This window comes from Nyctibius grandis, chromosome Z (genome assembly GCF_013368605.1).
Source record: "Nyctibius grandis isolate bNycGra1 chromosome Z, bNycGra1.pri, whole genome shotgun sequence".
Lineage (NCBI taxonomy): Eukaryota > Metazoa > Chordata > Aves > Nyctibiiformes > Nyctibiidae > Nyctibius > Nyctibius grandis.
In genome coordinates this window covers 55,717,734-55,736,919 of record NC_090695.1, presented here as the reverse complement: position 1 = coordinate 55,736,919, position 19,186 = coordinate 55,717,734, and the positions used below count along the sequence as shown (strand labels likewise).

The 19,186-nt window shown below is 44.3% G+C and overlaps 1 protein-coding gene across 2 annotated transcripts in view; it reads right to left on the bottom strand.

Annotated features, from left to right (window-relative positions):
• Positions 1-19,186, bottom strand: part of TRABD2A (TraB domain containing 2A) — a 96,716-nt gene that overhangs the window by 542 nt on the left and 76,988 nt on the right. Inside the window, exons 5-7 of one of the 2 annotated variants that reach the window (XM_068423723.1) lie at positions 10,244-10,334; positions 5,506-5,508; positions 3,222-3,491 (exon numbers count right to left, since the gene is read on the bottom strand). In XM_068423723.1, the coding sequence (XP_068279824.1) occupies positions 3,222-3,491; positions 5,506-5,508; positions 10,244-10,334 (364 nt within the window). The remainder of the gene's footprint in view (positions 1-3,221; positions 3,492-5,505; positions 5,509-10,243; positions 10,335-19,186) is intronic. The other variant, XM_068423724.1, reaches the window with a different exon arrangement.

The following is a 19,186-nucleotide window of genomic DNA, read 5'->3' as shown; positions in this document are numbered from 1 at the left end:
TGCTCCCACGCAGTCAGTCAGGTGGATAAGACGACCGTATTCCTAGCACCTTCCAGCCAGCCTTTCAGCTAAGCAGAAAATGCGTAAGAAAAACAAAACAAGCCTTGTTGCAGAGGAGTGTCACTGCAGTGACACTTGCTGAGCGCAGCAGCAGTCAGTCATCTCCTTTCAGCTGAATCCATCTTCTCCAGCCATGCTTCTGTACGTGCATCTTAGTGTGGACCAAACTTGTTCCTATACTGCATGTTCCCTTCCACAGGTCAGGAATTACAAACAGTTTACATGACATGCTTTAAGGAGAGCAAGAGCCACTTCCAAAAATGCATCCTAGAGTCACTGGGAAAAGATCACCCCATCCCAGAGTATCTCCCAACGGAAGAGAGGACTCAGAGGTGGTGATGAACAAGAACTGAGTCAGAGCCTACATGATGCTGAACTCCCATTACAGCAACACATGACGGAGGAGAGAAATTTGTATGCTCCAGGTTGCTAATACAAACGGCCCTGAATTGGGGGAGCTCTTACAGCATGGCAGGTCAAGAGTCAGATGGGTCAGATACTATACAGGTGTTGTTCTCTTCAGCAATGGATTGAAAGCCATGCTTGACCCCACAGCTGTAAGGCTGACACACACCCCAGGGCCTCATGGTGCTGTGTGGAACCAGAAGACAAATTCAGACAAAACTAAAAGCAAGTCTACCTGCCAGATACAAAAGCAGAGTCATTTCTGCTGCACCCACTCCCCAGCTGCTGTGCACCATTCTTGTCTTATTTTGGCCAGCTGCATTAAGCAAAAATGCTTTGGGAAAATGAAGGCTATTAGTATCCTTTTTAAAAACACTTACCCTTCCATACCCAAAGGCCCCCACAGAAGGGTTGAACAGTAACTGGAGAGAAGCCAGCTGGCAGCACGTCAAAAAAATACAGCTGACAGCTGACGTGTACAGGAGCATGAACCAAAGCAATTCTGCCAAGCCCACTACAAGACTGTATTAAATCACTCGAGCTGCACCTTTCACATGCCCAGGCTCAAAGGAGAAAAGCCGTGAATGGCCCACGCATAAGAAACCTGACAGATTTACCTGTGCCCAGGCACCCCGGCGAGTGCTTAGAGCAAGGGCTGAGACTCCCAGTGTGATGTGCCCTGCACACGTCTGAGCTGGAGTGCAGACGGGCTGGGTTCCACGGGACGCAGCGCGGCTGAGGCATGCGGTGGGGCGGTCAGCTCAGCCCAGGCAGCCGCCACGGCGACTGCCCCCGCTCCACAGCCAAAACCCAGCGCGCCGGTGGGAGCTGTGCATGAGTGACAGCTGCCGCCCTGACACTCGCGGCATTCCCTCCGCACTAAGGGCGCAGCAACCTCCCAGGCAGCAGTAAGCATCACTTGTCTTTCCCAGTACTCTCAGGCAACAGCTCCATCTCCAGACGTTCAATCTCTCTGCTACAAAGGACTCACCCCTAAAAGAATTTGTCACCTAGCACGTGGGTAAGTTTCTAGCACAAATGATGACTTAATTAGCAGGGGAAGAAAGGAAACATTACAAAAGAAGGAATGGAAAGGAGGCATTTGCTGCTCCCATATTTATGCAGTAGTTTCCTAAGCTGTCATCGTTAGCTTTGCTTTTACCTCACTATTGCCTTGTGGTACTTGCAATCCAGTATGTTGCCCTAATATACCTCCAATTTAGCCACAATAGCACATCCTCCCATCTTCTCTGTTCTACTGAAAGCACTGATACTGCACGTGCACATATATCTCACATTAGGGCACCCACTGACTCCCCTGAGTTTCATGGGAACAACTGCCCGTGAAAACTGAACATGTCAGCACTCCGGCAGGGTGGGAGCTTGAGATCATAAACACTCCAGATCATTCCTTAGCACTTCAACTAAACAGACTGTCAACAGAAGCTCCAAGTATCAACTACATTAACAGAAAGTAAATAAATGATACACTAAAATACAAAATCAAAAGCGATTAATATAAGTATTTGTTGTACTGGTGAATCTTGGACTGTGTGTAAGTCTGTCAGTGTGCATGCAAACCTCCATGTGCATTTGTCTCCCTTTCTCTCCAAACTACTCACATTTAGGTTGGAAGGAGGAGGAGAGAGAGAGCACAAAACTACTCTAGAAAAGAGGAAAAGCAATCTGGTCTAAAAAGTCTGACAATGGCTGAATACTTGGAACAGAACAACAGCTGCTGCACCCACTTGCATCCAGACTGAGCAATGTATTAAAGCAGTGGTACAGCTGAGATAGGAGAGGCACAGGAGAACCCTGATATACTCAGTACCTTGGGGAGCAGGAATAAATATTCTTCAGAGGAAAAAAAGAAAAAAACTATGTAGAGGCTTCATTTAAAGAACTGCTGGCTTTTCTGCATCATCCTGACCTGTCTGATTATTCACAGTACCACAAAAATTAAAAGCTTTCAACCTGAATATGGCAGAGATACAGAGACACAAAGTACAAAAGAGAGCAGACTCAGGTGTGCGTGTTGTCTGACAGGAGGGGAACATTAAAATACACATTCAGCCACAGGCCTAAGTAAGTACAGCTAGTGAGGGAGTAGTTGGCTTTTTTTGCAGGCTGCTGTAGCTCTTGTAGGTAAGCTCCTCTGGGTGAAAACAAGGGGGTATGTATGAACCTTTGCCCCACAACACGCTCCATTTTTTATATTAACTCCATCATCCATTACATTGTCATCCCCCTTTCCAGATCTCCAGTAATGCCACGGGGCTCACATGCTTTTTAAGACTGGAAGAATACAGAGACTGGAAATAACGCATAAATATTGTCCAACTGCAAGGAGCACATATGCCAGATATGACAGTTTCCACATATGCAGCAGCTCTTGGATAAAGGTCCAAGGCTTTGATCTCTACCATCTACCACTGGACCCAGCCTTCTGTGACAAAGAGGACTACCATATGCTCACAATCCCTCAAGCCCAAATGCAAAATGGTCTAGACAAGGCTTCCACTTGTATTATGCCTGGTTTTCCACAAACCTAACCATGCGGAAGAAGCTATTTTGTCACTAAAAGCACAAGCAGCTTTGAGTACATGTTTCAGCGAGAATCATGATGAGGGAGAAGGTCAGATCCTGCCCTCAGTGTGTATCTAGCCCCTGCAGAAGTTTGGTGTACTGGATTAATCAGTCTAAGTTAAAGACCCATTTGCATGACAAACCCTCCTTCCTCCCCAGCCGTTAGCTACCTTTCTTCAAGGCGAACCCAGAGGTCATTAAAATGTCGAAGTCTTTGCTTCTTCTGCTGCTTCTTCTTCTTCTTTTTGTACTTCCTGTCTACCTTCTCCAGCATGTCGATGCCATCAGGGAGCAGCAGGTGAGGCAGTAGCTCCTCCTCTTCCTCCTCTTCCTCCTCCTCCTTCAGGGGGTGCAATGGCAGTGGGAGCTGATGGGATGCGACATAGGGGCTCTGTGCCGGTGATGATGATGAAAAGGCTAACAAGGTTTTGTGGAGTTTTCTGCAGGAAGAAGGAGGGAACACAGATAATATTTGAAAGGGCTTTGAGGAAGAATACTGGTACAGATACCATCAAGGCACATACAAAACAGGTGTTTCTCCCTGACATATTGGCTGGATGCTTATTTCTCTGCCTTGTATTCCTGCACCTTCTTCCTTAAGTCAATATTCTGATCAAAATAGTTCTCTTTAATGAAAAAAGCTTTGGAAAAGAGGTAATCTGGAACTGAGGAAAGTGGGCAGTCTGGCTCAGGGTGGAGTAACTCTTGGGAATCACTTTGTATATCCAGAAAGAGGCAAAAAAGGAATCACCCTCAAAGTCAGAGGAGGTCAAATCACACTCCTCTACTCTGACATACTGCAGAACACAGACCAGACTACTCCTTTCAGCAGCTCCTGCCCAGAGCCACCTAATTTGGACGGGATGACTGAGGCACACTAGCTGAAGGAGCCAGTCCTAGATCAACAACCCTCACTGGTGGAGGAAGTAAGTAATGAGCTAGTCACTCAGCAGTGACTGTGGTCACAGTTGCAGGAATGCATCTTGCAAATTACCACCTTTGAAGGGAATGGCACAATATGCCATTAAGCAATCCTTTAGGCCATCTAGACTGCAGCAACTGGAAGCAGACTAGCTGTGGCAGTGCCAAGTTCACCATCATCTCATTTTCTCTTTCATGAAGCCAGATGGTACAGAGCAGTGAATGCGTAGCTTTTAAGAAACATCAGGTCAGGGAACATGTCTGACACATAAGAGACCAGAGCTCAGCTCACTATTGTGGCATTGACTTCTAGTGTAAGCATTTACTGTCTCCATATTGATCTGTAAAAGGAGATCATGCTGTTCTGTCCCTCAGATAGGCACACCAAGGAGCATGGAATGGTGGTTTTAAAGGGTTGCATCAGACAAGTATGGAGGTCCACATGGACGGAAGGAGGCTGAGCAATCGCAGCTCTCCCACAACATAGAAGTGAGCTTTGCACACATTTATAGCAAGTGATGAGGGAGTAGGAGTCAGGCCTTCAGATTTCTGGCTGTACAGATCCTGTATTAGGCTGGCAGCATTACCTGGAATTTCACAGCAGCTCCAGCAAGTGAGATACTGCAGTGAGACTATGTGTATGCACAAACTCTCTCTCAAGGCAAATCTTGGAAGCCCAAAGGACCACTCAGTTGAGCCCCCAGAAAAAGCTCTAAGGGCTATGCTTACTCAGCTTTGTGTGAACGTGATATATTGAAGAAACAATCAATCAGCTCCATGCTGATTACTCAAGCTGTTTCATTATACTTAGAGCAAGCAACATCTCCTCATCTATACTTCAAGGCAGGCAGTCTGCAGTCTCCTATCCACTCATGGCTTTGCTGGCCCACACTTCTCATTGTTCGGAACAAAGTGACTCCCTTCTTTACTTGTTCATGAGCATCTTCAACAAACTCACAAACTCAGTCAATCTGTGGATACACAGAGCACAACACAAATATCTGACTGATCTTTATGGCTACTTCACAAAGAGAAGAGATGCAGCAGTCTCCTGTAACAAGACAAAATTGCAGACTAGCTTGGGCTGACAGACCACTGTGCAGAAACCTGCCTTCAGTCAGTGAAACCTTCCCGGAACTATCACGTTTCCTTTCTGCCATGCAATGGCATCGAAAGAAGGAGGTCCAAAAGGAGATGTGTTTCAGCATGGCTGCATTTTTAAAGCTAGCCCATCACTGTGGCCACATCGCTTTGATGGAGAATAAAGAGGGTCCATCTTGGAGAAGAAGAAATGAAGTTGTGGACTGGAACATGAGGGAGCAAGTAGATGGAAAATGAAAAGAATTTGATCTTATTTCCTGCAAGGAAAATCACAGACTGATCATGTGGTGAACTTTATGTGACAGAGACTGGTGCAGAATGGGTCTTGGGCTATCGATCTCTTTCAAAATCCTTGTGATTGTCACACTTTCACTTTATCACCTCTGAAGCATGACAACCCTTCAGCTCTCCTCCACAACAACTTCACATCACCCACTCTTTAACTCTGCCTTACACAGTGACCCGCCCCCCCGAGTTGTTTCCAGTGGCCTAGGTTGGTCTCTCTGAAGGTCCTCTGCTTATGGTTCCCTTTTCCCCAAATTCTCTTCAATTGTGTCTGTTTCTTAATTGTGAAAGTCACAGACTGGGCACCAGCCCTCCCCTGTAGATTAGAGAGCCTTGCTGCCTGCAGCCTCCCCTACCAAACTCATGGCCATACCATGCTGGCGCTCAGCATTGCTACACGCACAGCCAGGATGACCTCCATCCTGCATGTCCAGCCATTTATTCTGATACTTGCAGCCTCAGAACACTATTACACAGAATCACAGAATCACAGAATCACAGAATGTTAGGGATTGGAAGGGACCTCGAAAGATCATCTAGTCCAATCCCCCTGCCGGAGCAAGATTGCCTAGACCATATCACACAGGAACGCGTCCAGGCGGGTTTTGAATGTCTCCAGAGAAGGAGACTCCACAACCTCTCTGGGCAGCCTGTTCCAGTGTTCGGTCACCCTCACTGTAAAGAAGTTTTTTCTCATATTTATGCGGAACTTCCTGTGTTCCATCTTGCACCCATTGCCCCTTGTCCTGTCAAGGGATGTCACTGAGAAGAGCCTGGCTCCATCCTCATGACACTTGCCCTTTACATATTTATAAACATTAATGAGGTCACCCCTCAGTCTCTTCTTCTCTAAGCTAAAGAGACCCACCTCCCTCAGCCTCTCCTCATAAGGGAGATGTTCCACTCCCTTAATCATCTTCGTGGCTCTGCGCTGGACTCTCTCTAGCAGTTCCCTGTCCTTCTTGAACTGAGGGCCCCAGAACTGGACACAATATTCCAGATGCGGCCTCACCAGGGCAGAGTAGAGGGGGAGGAGAACCTGTCTTGACCTGCTAACCATACCCCTTCTAATACACCCCAGGATGCCATTGGCCTTCTTGGCCACAAGGGCACACTGCTGGCTCATGGTCATCCTGCTGTCCACTAGGACCCCCAGGTCCCCTTCCCCTACACAGCTCTCCAACAGGTCTGTCCCCAACTTGTACTGGTACATGGGGTTGTTCTTGCCCAGATGCAGGACTCTACACTTGCGCTTGTTATATTTCATTAAGTTTCTCCCCGCCCAACTCTCCAGCCTGTCTAGGTCCCTAGACAGACAACAGACACTATTAACAACAGACACTCATATACATAACTTCCTTTGCAACACTTCCTGTTTCTTCCAGGGACTGACTGAGCAACCACAGGAAAAGGCACGCAGATGCAAAAGCACGTTCTTCTTCCCCAAGGCCAATTCCCTCTCTCTTAGGACAGCACCTAAGCGAGGAGTCAGGAAGCACCTTAATTACGCCTGTGATCGTGTGATGATTATTTTACAATATATATATGCATTCTAAAATCAGTAACAACAGTAAAAGCTGAAAATAAGACAGTAGGAGCTGGACTGAACCTGTGGCACTATTTATAAACTGTCCCTTGCACTGCTGCGTGGTTGGAGCACCTCTTTTGCCTTCCTTGCTTTGGCGACACCATGAAGAAGGAGCCCTCTGTGACCGATGCAGACCGATGCACTGTTTGAACTTTGGTCCAGGCAGATGCTCAGCAAGTAGGCCTAACTGAGGTCATTTCTATTGTGTGCGGCTATCAGTGAGAACTCAGCACCAAACCCAAAAAAACACGGTTTGGCTGCAGACTGGGCTGGTAAGTAGCCGAAACACAGCAGAAAATCTGACTACAAATCAACCACTTTACACTATAAATATCTGCAGCCATCAGGGCCCGTTGAGCTCTCCCTCCACAGCAGCTGGCTGTGTGGTGGTGATATCCCCTTGAGCAGGGATGCCTCTCAAGGCTACCCCTCGAGGCTGAGAGGTCCTTTCCCTGACACTAGACATCAGTGGTTTGGTAAGTGACATTTTTTGCACGCATGTAACATTTAAGGTACGTATAGTAAGCTTAAGCAATAATCTTTGTATCATGTACTAACTTTAAGTGTAGTAAATAGTATTGACCACCAATCCATCTGTACTTATTAAATATGATACATACCTAAATTTACTGATTAGAACTCAATAAACTAACTACTAGATCAGATCTGTCTGAGTGATCTCTGACTCTTCTTCTGTGACACTCTCCTGCCTCCACACTCCACTGCAGGCATTCATCCCTTTCCCTCCACAGATGTGCAGGACACTTCAGGCAGCCCTGTCTGCAGGTGAGTTGTGTCACTGCACCCAGCAGTTTGCCTATTACAGAAAAACATGCATAATGATCCCACATCTTTCTGTGTTCCTACACACAGATATTTACAAGATACCTCAGAAGGGTCTTTCTGTTTAGCCAGAGCACAGGAAGCAGCAGACTGTGCTGCTACTGCACGTCATGTTGCAGGGAGGGAGACAATTGCAGACTTTCTCATCCTCTTGTTTTAGGACCAGCTCAGCTAATATCCCCTACTGTATCCGGCAGTAGAACAGCCATTTGAATGCTCTGTTTCAGTTCAACCACTTGCCAGTTTTTGCCTCTCTAAATTTTGTCCTATGAAATACTCCGTAAATACTGACTGGACAGTGTACAGCACTGCTATCTAGGACAGTAACTGGATATGGTTCCACATTTACGTGGGTTAGACTGGGTTTATTGACACAGACTGCCCTGGTATTCGCTCCTAGAACAAGCCTGGGATAGCAATCAAGTGAAACCCTCCATCACCTTTCCCCAGGACTCTGACATACTCTTGCCACAGCTGTTTCCCTCACCTCAAATGCCATTCTCCTTCAGAACTCACATTTTCATTGAAATTCGTTTCATATTTTTAAATCTGTTTCCAAGTCATCCAGAAATGTTAACATCTTTTCTCAAAGAAAACACTAAAGTGCTATCTTCTTTAGCTTCTTCACTCAGATTTAAAATCCAGACTCCGGGGAAGATGTTCTGTCCAGTAATCCTAATGAAAGGTTTGAGATGCAGCCAATGCCAAACTGAGGGCTTTCAAAGGCACAAGAGTCACTGGCTGGACAATGAACTCCCATAACGTGGTCAGAGAACTGGGTGCCCAGCTACTCTGAGTATCACTGATACCTATCTCCCTGATGGATGAAGATCTAGCCCTCCTTTCCACAGTTGCCTGCCCTTAATTTTCTTAAAGCTACACTTTTACAGAGCAATACCGGATCTTGTTTTTGCTCAAGTACACATTAAGCTCTCTTTATTTCAGCTTTAAGAAGCTGCTATGGCTGTTTTTAGAAATACCTAAGCTAAGAATGTTCTGGGGGAAAAAAAAACACAACACAAAAACATCACTGCAGGGAGGTTTTTCATTATCCCCGTACACTAATACACTGGATTGCCTAGTACAACTTAAGTGTTACAGGATCATTAAGTCTTGTGCTTAAGCACAGGGGACTTCTCCGTGCCAGACTACCTGCCCATTTGTGGCAACAGGGTTAGGGGTTGCATTCATATACATATGGGGATGAATCTTTGCTCAGTTTGTTTCAGAGCAAGCAGAGTTAATGATGTATGTCCACGTCAAGAATTATAGCAAAACCTGCAAGAGTTTGAGTCTCATGGTCTGAAAAAGGCAGCAAAAGTGGTGCAAAGAGAAAGGTGAAGCAACCAGAGTATGAGAAAAACATGTTATTATTTTGCACCACATCTGTGGAGCCTCTGGCACAGACCAAGACTCTGCACTGTGCCCCCTGCACAGAAGGTGATCATCCTGCCTGAAAGATCCATATCACAAATGTGGGGGAGGAGGAACAAAGATGTAAGCAGTCAGGGACAGCATGCCTGGCACAGAGGATAAAAGTGAAACTATCATAATTGGGGTCAAACCTTTTTTCCACTGTGGTCTTTCAGCAGTGACTTTAAGGAAGAGTAGGGATATCTGACAGACACAAGAGCACATGTTTGATGAGAGCCTGGAGAAGGGTCAGCCAAGGATTGCAGAGCCTAAGCTGGTGGCAAGAAGTCCAGGAAGAGGTGAGTCAAGAGCACATGTAATTCTCCACAGAGTGTGGAGGAGAAGATTATTTGGCATTCTGTAGTTACTGAAACCATGGAGATGGACAAAGCCACCCAGTGAGAGATAAAAAGAGGCAGTACGGGTATATCCCAAAGGACAGCTGCAAGATGAACCAGAACAGCAAGTACCTTGCCTTAAAAATGCAGAAGAGAGCAGGGAACATGAGAGCAATCAGTCATGGGGACAGCTTGCAAAGAGGCTGGGTGGACTCTGAGCAGTCAGATTCCAGGCTGAGAGTTATCAGAAAGAATCAAAAATAGCAGTGTAAGAGAAGGAGAATGTTAAAAGGTAGGGCAGTTAAACACTTAAAACAGAGGAAGGAGTAGCATGGAAGCCCATGTGGTATGAGACATCATCCAGATCTGATGAACCAAGCATGCATACTCTACAGCTGTTAGTTTAAGAGTTAAAAACTTAAGGGTGGGGGGAAGAATATTTTTATTTTATTTAAAAAACAAAACAAAACAAAACAATACCCACAAACAAAAAATCTGCCAAACAAAACATGAAAAAACCAAACTCAAACCAAATAAAATTGTGTTTCCAAACTGGCTCATGGAAGAGAAAAGCAAACTGCTGGGGAAGAGAGAAGGAGCTTAGCTCACTGTTAGGCATAGTTCCAGCTGCCACTACTTCTTCATGATTGTTTACAAACCCACCCTCCCAATGGCTGCTCAGCTAGATAAAAGCATGCATTACTTGTTGATGGCTTGTCCAGCTGCAGTGTGTTCTACCTCGTAACCTTCTCTCCTCAAAACATCAATCACTGTGTTGTTGCCCATGAAGTGACCTGGAGTTAAGAGAAAAATTACATCAGAACTCAAGGAGCACAGGAAAAGAGTGAAGAACAACAAAGTCCTTCCTCATCACAGGAGCCGTGCCACACGCAGGGCAGGCAGCGCTTTATCACGCCCCACCAGCATGCACCAGAAACACAAGATCTCTAACGAATGATTGCTGAACTTCCCCAAGGTCACTTCAGTTACCACATTCTGCCTTTCTATAATGCAGATGTGATTGAAATTACTCTGGTCCTGAAGGTTGTTGTGTTATCAGACCACTGTGCATTTCTTGGGGCAATATGAGATGAAGTTGGGAAACACCCGTTCAGGAGCAGCACCGAGTCTACAGCTGGTGGTGGTGCAAACCAGATCAGAATCTGGCCACAGTGTGTCTTCATTTTAACATCCTCTGGCATCATAAAGGCACTATCTGAGATGTTGGTCAACATCATTAACAATTTTTAAAATATTAAGAATCATCCAACTGCAGGGAATGCTCTGAAAGCCAATGACTTAGATTAACCCCTTTCATTCCTTCAGTATAAGCCACCAGGGAGAAACTCCACTTCAGTCTCATTGACAAAAATTTTAGAAGGACTTTGATAGCTCTGCCCTAATTCTGTGATTTATGTCTCCACTCCATTTTTAGACAGGTGTGGTGGCTGGCCAGCCCATAATTTGGCATCATAGGGAATAAATACATGCTCAAAGGGTGCAGGAGTTACTCCTGAAGGACTGTATGCTCTGCACACTGACTGACTTCCACCACCACTCTAATAACTCATCAGACAAGGCTGCTGAGAAGCAGATGGACAACAGACAACAGAGGCCTTGCACAGTTTCTCACAGACCTAGCTTTCTTGAAATCATTTGTTCATTTAACAGCACACATTAATTAAAATTAGGCTTGATCAAATGACTTATTAAGAGTGCTCTGTTACCTCTGTAGATTTAAGCAGTGCTAAAACTGATAAACAACTCCAGAAAAACTGTTTTCTGCTAATTTTCTTCATAAATACATGGGAATAAAACCACTAGGTTGATTCTAGTAGCCAGGAAAAGCAAGGTGATAGAAAGGGAAGTCCAACAGCAATGAGATTAACCAAACGGATTTATGATTTTTCACTCCAAAATGGATTCAATGAATTGGAGCACAAAATTCCAGTTTCTCATGCCAGAACAGCAAAGGGCTCATGAACTACCAGCTTAAGGTATGACAGTTGGATGGTATCATTTGAGCATAGACATTTATCACTATGAAGTTTCCCCGAGAGCCTAAGAACACAAACAGATCTAGCTCAAATGAAACTTTTTTAACCAAACACTGCAACACACACCCATTTGGTACTATATTTTCCCAGCTAGTAACTGGATTTTCCCTCCACTCCTCGACCTAACCTCTGCCTTCAGAAAGAGTAAAGCTTGACCATTATGTGGACCTAACCTAATACTGTTGGTATCTGTTGCTTGCCAATGGTTCAACCCCAGGTGCAGTTAACTGAGAATTTCCTCATGTCAGCAAAAACATCAGATGCAGCAGGGAACAGGAATGACTGTAATTAAATCTTGTAATTGAGTAAAATCAGCCACCGGTGCATTAGGCATACAAGGTGCCAGACCTAGTTGCTCTCTCTCACCTTCAACAGAGAGAGGTATGTGCAAAGGGAAGGGAGAGGCAATTCACTCCTCCTCCCCTGCCTCCAGAGAGAGGAGAAAGGGGCGCTTCCAAATGGTGATCCACCTCTTGAAAGTGAGAGTGAGGTAGGACAACTCAGACTTTTAGAGAAGCACCTCTTTATTGATGAGGATAGGGGCAGTGTATATAGCAAGTTCAGACTACGTATCCGTCTCATGTGGGCAACGTTGGATGAGCTGAGTCCCATCCTCAGCAGTGAAAAGCAGTGCCAAGGCTCTGAACTCATATTTTCCTCATTCAAGTCCTTCAGGAGGAAAGGGACAAGACATAAAGATAAGCAATATATAGGGCAAACTATAGTGTTAAAATATTTCTCCTCATGCCAGTTTAAGAGCTTACAGTCTCACAGATTTCAAGAGTGAGCTACCACATAGCTGCTCACATCACACCATCAAAAGCACTAACCCCTGTCAATCTTCAGCTACCCTTGCTCAGAGAGACTGGTATGTAGGAAATTACTGTAGCACATGGATGAATCCCGTTTCAATCAATCAACCTGCTTGAGTGATTTCCTGAAGCTGGGCCTTAATCTTCTTTTTAATTTGATGGAGTGATAAGAATATCTTTTATATCACAGTCACATGTACAGGCCTTCCCAGGGAGCCTTTGCTCATTGCCAATGCAATGAGTTATGTCTGCATGTGAAAGAAAAATGGTGTGCTAATATTGTGCAAAAGAGAACAGACCAAATGGACAGATATGTGTAAAACAGATGCATACAAATACAAACAGGCATGTGATATTAGATTGTTCACAAGATGTGATCAATCAGGAGCCACTCAGGCTAGGTACATAAAAGGATTAGGAGATGTCAGTGTTTGCTATCCAAAAGGTGGGCCATGTGTGCCCCATAAGACAGAGCTGGTCTGGGGCCCAGAGGACCTACAGGATCAACCTGAACTAGGTGCAAAATGAAAAAAAGACAGAAAGGTGAGGGTTTGAGGTACAGGATGCTACCAGGAGCCTCTCTAGAGTCAGCACTTTTGGCTGTTTTCTCGGAGCCATCACAAAAAGAGTTTGGTGGTGTGTGAGAGACCTGATCACTAAAAGTAGCTGTAAGAAACATGAGAAAGATTCACTCTCCAAGGTTTAAAATCAAGCAGCTATGCTGCAAGGGAGACTTAGCTCAAAGTCACATGACAAGGAGTAAGGCTCTTTCACCTGTTTTCTATTTTAGCCTAACACACTTGAATGCCCCCCAAAAGAAAAGCCGCAGGCCCTGTCCCATCAGAAAGCCTACTCTTTTCTTTCTCTACTGAGCTCTGCATTATCCTCACACCACTAGGTGAAGAGATGCCTCTGAGAGGTCAGTTTACTCTGGCAGGGGGTGGGGAGCCATGACTCTCTATTCTTCTGTGTTCAAGCTCAAAGAGAAACTAAGCAGCTGTTGTGTGCACCAGCTCAGCCATGCACTCTACTGAAAGAGTAAATAAAACCCCACCCTTTAATCTGTACTGAAAGGAGATGGCATGCAGGGACCGCAACAGGCAATACGCACAAACAACAATACTGTTTGACTAATGTGCACTTGCAGACTAGTCCATGTGCTTGGACATGCATTGAGCACTCCTGGCCTTCCTCAGTAGTAATACCCAATCCTGCAGAATACAGGCTACTAGTATCGCCATGAAATCCATGTCTCCTGCTTGCAGCTTTTACTGCCAGTGCACACAGAGGTGTTTTCCTCTAGGTAACTGTGCTAGGACTGTGGGTTTCAGCAGAGGCTCCTGAACCCAAATTTGAGCCATTGCAAGACTGAAAATTTTCTGCATCTAGCAAAATCAACAAGGAAATACTGCACCACAGAAGTTCTGCTTCTGTTTGTGAATTTTTATTTTTCATATAAAGCAAGATTGTAAGACTGAAGAAAGCTATGTTCCTCTCTGAATTTCAACTAAATCCATGATTCCAAGCTGATACACCAATTTCCTTGACTTTCACTTAGCGTCATGTAAAAGAAAACTCTCAAGCCCACATAATTCTTTATGTCTGCTGTGTTTTCCTTAGTAGAAAGATGGCATTTCCCATCTGACCCAGAAACATTCCACGGCCTCACCATCTACAAATATCCCAAGACAATGAATCACTGGATGTACGTGTAAAGAAACAAAAATGTTTCTTAGGAAACCTGATCTGGACTGCTGACCTCCAAGAAGTGGAGGGAACAGCTACAACACCTGATCATAACAGTACAACCACAAAATGGCACAAACTATTCTAGACACTGGGCACATCATAAAGCAGGATGTTTATCTTTGACCGGGCTGGGAGTGCTCAGATGGGCTTTTGGTGCCAGAGTCTCTATGGTCACTGAAATAAATATTTTGAAGAATGTTTTAGAGGTACAGATCACAATTATTTTAGCAACTTCCTTGAAATGCCCATGGCAATGACCATCTGCTATCATTCTTCTTAGACTGCTTCCAATAATTGTATATATAAATTCACATAACATACCCCAGAAGTGTGAACAGGACACCTGTAGGTGACAGGATTAGAGTTATTGGCCTGTAAAAAAGGCATGACATGAGGCTGCTGACTATGCTACCCATGAACAAAAAAAAAAAGAGAAACTTCAGAAAAAATTATCACTTAACTGTGAGGTACAAAGGACAGCTCATCCCTCTCTATACTCCTCCCATGGCAGGGTTCTTCTCCTGCTCTTTCAGTAATCAACGTATCCTTCAATATCAGTCTGTGAGCCAATAAATGCATGAAGAAGGGTTCAAAACTGCCAGTGCTCCCTCAAAGGATGCAAACACAAGCAAAGCAGAATTCGTGATGGCCTGGAGAGCAGGGACATGCATGGCCCAAGTCAGTCCCACAGGTATCTGCAGTGAAGAGCTGAAAGTTCAGCGTGTGGCACACCCGGCCAATAACCTGGAGAATATAGAGTACTGTATTAAATCATGTCATTGGATGGAAGCCAAACTGCAAAACAGACTTCCTACAGGTCCAGATCACTTTAGCATTCATCAGGCCATGAGGTGGACAAAGTGATTCTTATTGACATCAGGTACCTGATGAAGCTATAATGAGCTCCTGGAAGACACAGCTCTTGGGACACAATGACTAAGAATGGAGACACAAGAAAGTACTCCTGTGGTACCCCCACCCACAGTGTCCCCACAGGCAAGAACCCTTACAGAGGAATTTTCTTCATCCCACTCCACAGTCTGTTATTCCCTGAAAGGAGCTGAAATGAGTGAAAGAGAAGCAAACCTGTGGAAAGAAAAGGATGCTTCTCCCTATCCCCAAATCTCTACTTAGTTTAACCTTTTGGCACAAGGACAAGGGACAGCTCATGCTCTGTGAGTGACAGGCAAAGTCCTTTTTTCACACATATCACAAAATGACCTCGCTCTGCTCCCATATAGTACTAAGTGAGCGGAGAAAGATAACCCTAACCAGGTCTTACTGGCAGAGCTTGGCAAGCCATATTGGAGGCAGCCATATCATAGCAAGCACAGAGAGAGCCCTCAGCTTCACGTAACCAAGTTACTACCAAACTTTGTTTGCAAAAGAGCTTGTGCAAAACTACAGGGGACTTCCTATATGGGCTGACAACACCTGCAGTAGCAAACATTCCCAGCTGAATACCCTTGAAGAAACCTGTACTTGATGCTCAGAAATCCAGGGGCAAATTTCATGAATTTGCCTCACGCATATACCCAGTTATACATGCTGGGATGCAGAACACAGAGTCGTTTTAACCCAGTTAGTAAAATTATGGAGGAAAAAAAGATAGACAAAATATTTAACATGATCCAAAGCAAAAGAAGGAAAGTGATGTGATCAAATAAGTTACAGATCAGTTTCCTTTAGATGCATGCTTTCTGCACACACTGTTCAAGAGGAAGACACTGCTTTCAGGCATGAGCACTGTGCACCCAGGTGAAGTGAGCTTGCACCTCACTTCTCCCAGAATCAGAGGGAGGAAGTGCAGTTACACTAGATAATCCAAACAACATATGGAAAATAGCGGTCATTGATAAAGTAGCTGGGATTCCTGATTTGTCACGTCAGTTAAAACAGTTTCTCAAACAGAAAACATGTAACACTAAACCTAATAAAATCTTCTTCCTTCTAACAGTATTTCCAAGTCAGGAAAAGCTCAGGTACCAGAACACAAACCAAAGGACTGAGAGCATGGTACTCTCACAAATTTAATGCTGCTGGAAGAAGGAAATGACAAAAACTGAAGGGGATGGGGGCATCCGTAGGGGTATTGTAAGTCAACCTAAAGATTCTCCAAATTCACGTTAAGTGCAGGAGTATAAGGAATGTTGCATTACACTACTTCTGCATACATGTAGGTCAAATCCTCTGCAAACAACCCTCTCATGCTCTTCAATCTTTTTGAGACAGTAGACTTCCAAACATATTCCTTCCTACGATTACCTGTAAGATGAAATATTACTCCATAAACATTGGACTTGGGGTTTTAATACTGAGGCCAGGACAAGTGTTTGTCTTCAAAAAACATGATTCCCTTCACATCTCTTTTTTAGTATAAAATTTTAGTGGATCATACTTCACCAGTCTCAAACCAAAGGGGAAAATCTGGTGGTCAGGACTGTGAAACAGTGGCATTCTCTATGCCCAAGAAAGTATTTTCACTAGACATGGAGAGACTTGAAGTGTCTCAAACCTGCATTCACTCAGGAGGAAACAAAAAATAACCTTCCATTTCTTTAAAAGTGATGTGCTTTGCCAATTAACTCACCTATATAGAATTACTAGGATTTATTTTACACGTTTGTTTGTAACAGAATCATGTAAACATGAAATCCTTCTCAAAACAGTTGATGATGAAGGCCTTGCACAACATGGGAAAAATTACATAATACCACAGAAAAGAACCATATGAAGTTACAATTCACATGAGCCAAAATGAATGCATTTTTCTTGTGAAAGACAGCACGACACTCTTATCTACCAGGTTCTGTCAAAAAATGCGTCTCTTAAATGTATAACCTGAGTATGTTTTAGTCCCGAGGATTCCCATTTTTACCTTGGGCAAAGTAAAACCTCCTGATAACTACACAAATTGAAGCTAGAAAAAAGTTTTCCAGTGATTATAAGGCCAAATTTATAGCAAAGTTAGCATAAGGAAAAAGTTTACAATCCCATATCACTTATTTTGTAAAAAACGAGTTAAAAGAAACAGCTTCTGTTCAGGCAGCCTTAGCCACTGGGGCTCCATCTGCACTGGCATTTACTGAGAGGTTTCTACCGTTGAAGCCCTAGGGTCATTAGGCAAGGAGACCCTCATGTAGGTGACTACGCTAGCAGCCAGCATTATGCTACCAGTATGGGAAGGAAATACCAGTGCTATGACTGAGCTGCAGTACTCACAGCCACCTCTGCCACTGGACCTGCTCCCATTCCACACCACTGTTTCCTTTCCAGAAAAAAGGTAGTAAGGACTTGAAATGCCACCAGCTTAAAACATATGTTACAAGATCACAGTTTTCCTATGGTAGCTGCCCAATAAAGGTAGCAATGGGTAAATCCCAGCACCAATAAGAAGCTGATGGTCACCAGTTTGTCAGCACCTCAGCAGAAACAGCACATGGTTGTTTGACCTGGCTGATTTTGACAGTTGCACTAATACATTGAAACAAAGGTTTCTGCCTCTAATGCAGAAATGCAAAGCTTTCCTCATTCCATGTGTCAGAGATGTCAGGAGGAGTGCCCTTCATGTGAACTGTGGGGCTTTGGATGTGGATCCTGCCTCCAATCTCCTTTGGGGGTTGTTGTTCTAATAAACCCTGTCATTAGCATTCTGCAGACACAAAGAGGTTACTAAGGAAAACAGTCTCAAACCTGCTGGGTATCTGGCATTCTCAGATTACAGAGGTACAGGCACACCTTCAGGGACTCAGCCTTTCCTCCCACCCAAAGAGGCTAAAATGATGATGCATTCCAGAGACAGAAGTAGTAAGCAGGCAATCAGCAAGCCCGTTGTGCCTAGGGAGAAGTGAGGCAGCCCCACAAGATTCATTTAATCTGCTTTATCATTACGTTATGTTCCTGCTCCCCGCATCCCCCATTTTTGTCCTCTTCCAGGATCTGCCAAGATTCAGCTTCTTATGGATTTTTCATTAACTTCCTCATTACACATTTCAAATCCTTTATATAAGGAATAGATAAATTTACATTCCCTGTGCACACCCCACATCTCCAGTCCCATGTGTGCTGATGGCTCAAAGTTTCCATGCTGGGTTCTGAATTCCTGCTGAATTTCAAGGGCAAATTGATATTCCCTTTATCTGGGCAACTTTCATATTCCGATGGCAGGTTTTTGTTTGGTTTTGTTTTACAGGTATAAACACCTACATGAAATGGACAGAGACATCCTGGGCTTAGCACTGTTAATTATTTTTACAAGTACTGGTGAGAAGGCCTTTCTCCAATCTTTTCTTTTCCAGAGACAATAGATCTTGTTCCTCTTTCACAACTTCCCATGCAAAAATGCCAGATGGAACAGCAAATTTCAAGAAGTAACAGCAAACAGCTCAACGTGGAAACACCACCACCTAACACACAATTCAGGACAGAGACTCAGCACAATTCCAGTTTCCCCTGGAAATCTATTCTTTTCTTTTTGCTTTTTATGATGTAAGAGGCAAGGGAAAAGGCATCAGACATGCCTGTGGATCCAATGCACTTGGCACATGAGGTGGACACATAACTGATCAAGCCCCCACATCCCAAGGACTGCCTCAAAACCTAGAGAAGTTGGAGGAAGTCATTTGGTAGACTATGGCAGACTCTGGGGTAATCATAGGTGGTAGAATGTTCTCTCTTTTCCTTGTCCAGATGGCTAAGACAATAGGTTACACAACCATCTTCAGCTCAGACAGGGTCAATTATGCTTATACAACGATGTCCAAATCCTTCTTCTGCATGTTGTTGGATCAGCATCAACCATCCGAAAGTTAATTTTAGTTTAGCAATTATCAGTTGACTCGGATGCTGGGAGGAAGACAACTAAAATCTGGAGCTCTTAGCTGAATTGGTAATTCAGATATCGCTTCATCAAGCTGCTCATAACAATTCTTGTTTCTGGGAGGTCTTGCAGGGGGTGGTGGAGTAAAGACTGGGAAAAAAACAGCCAGTTCCTAGAGGTTTGAATACATACAGTCTGAGTAATGCTAA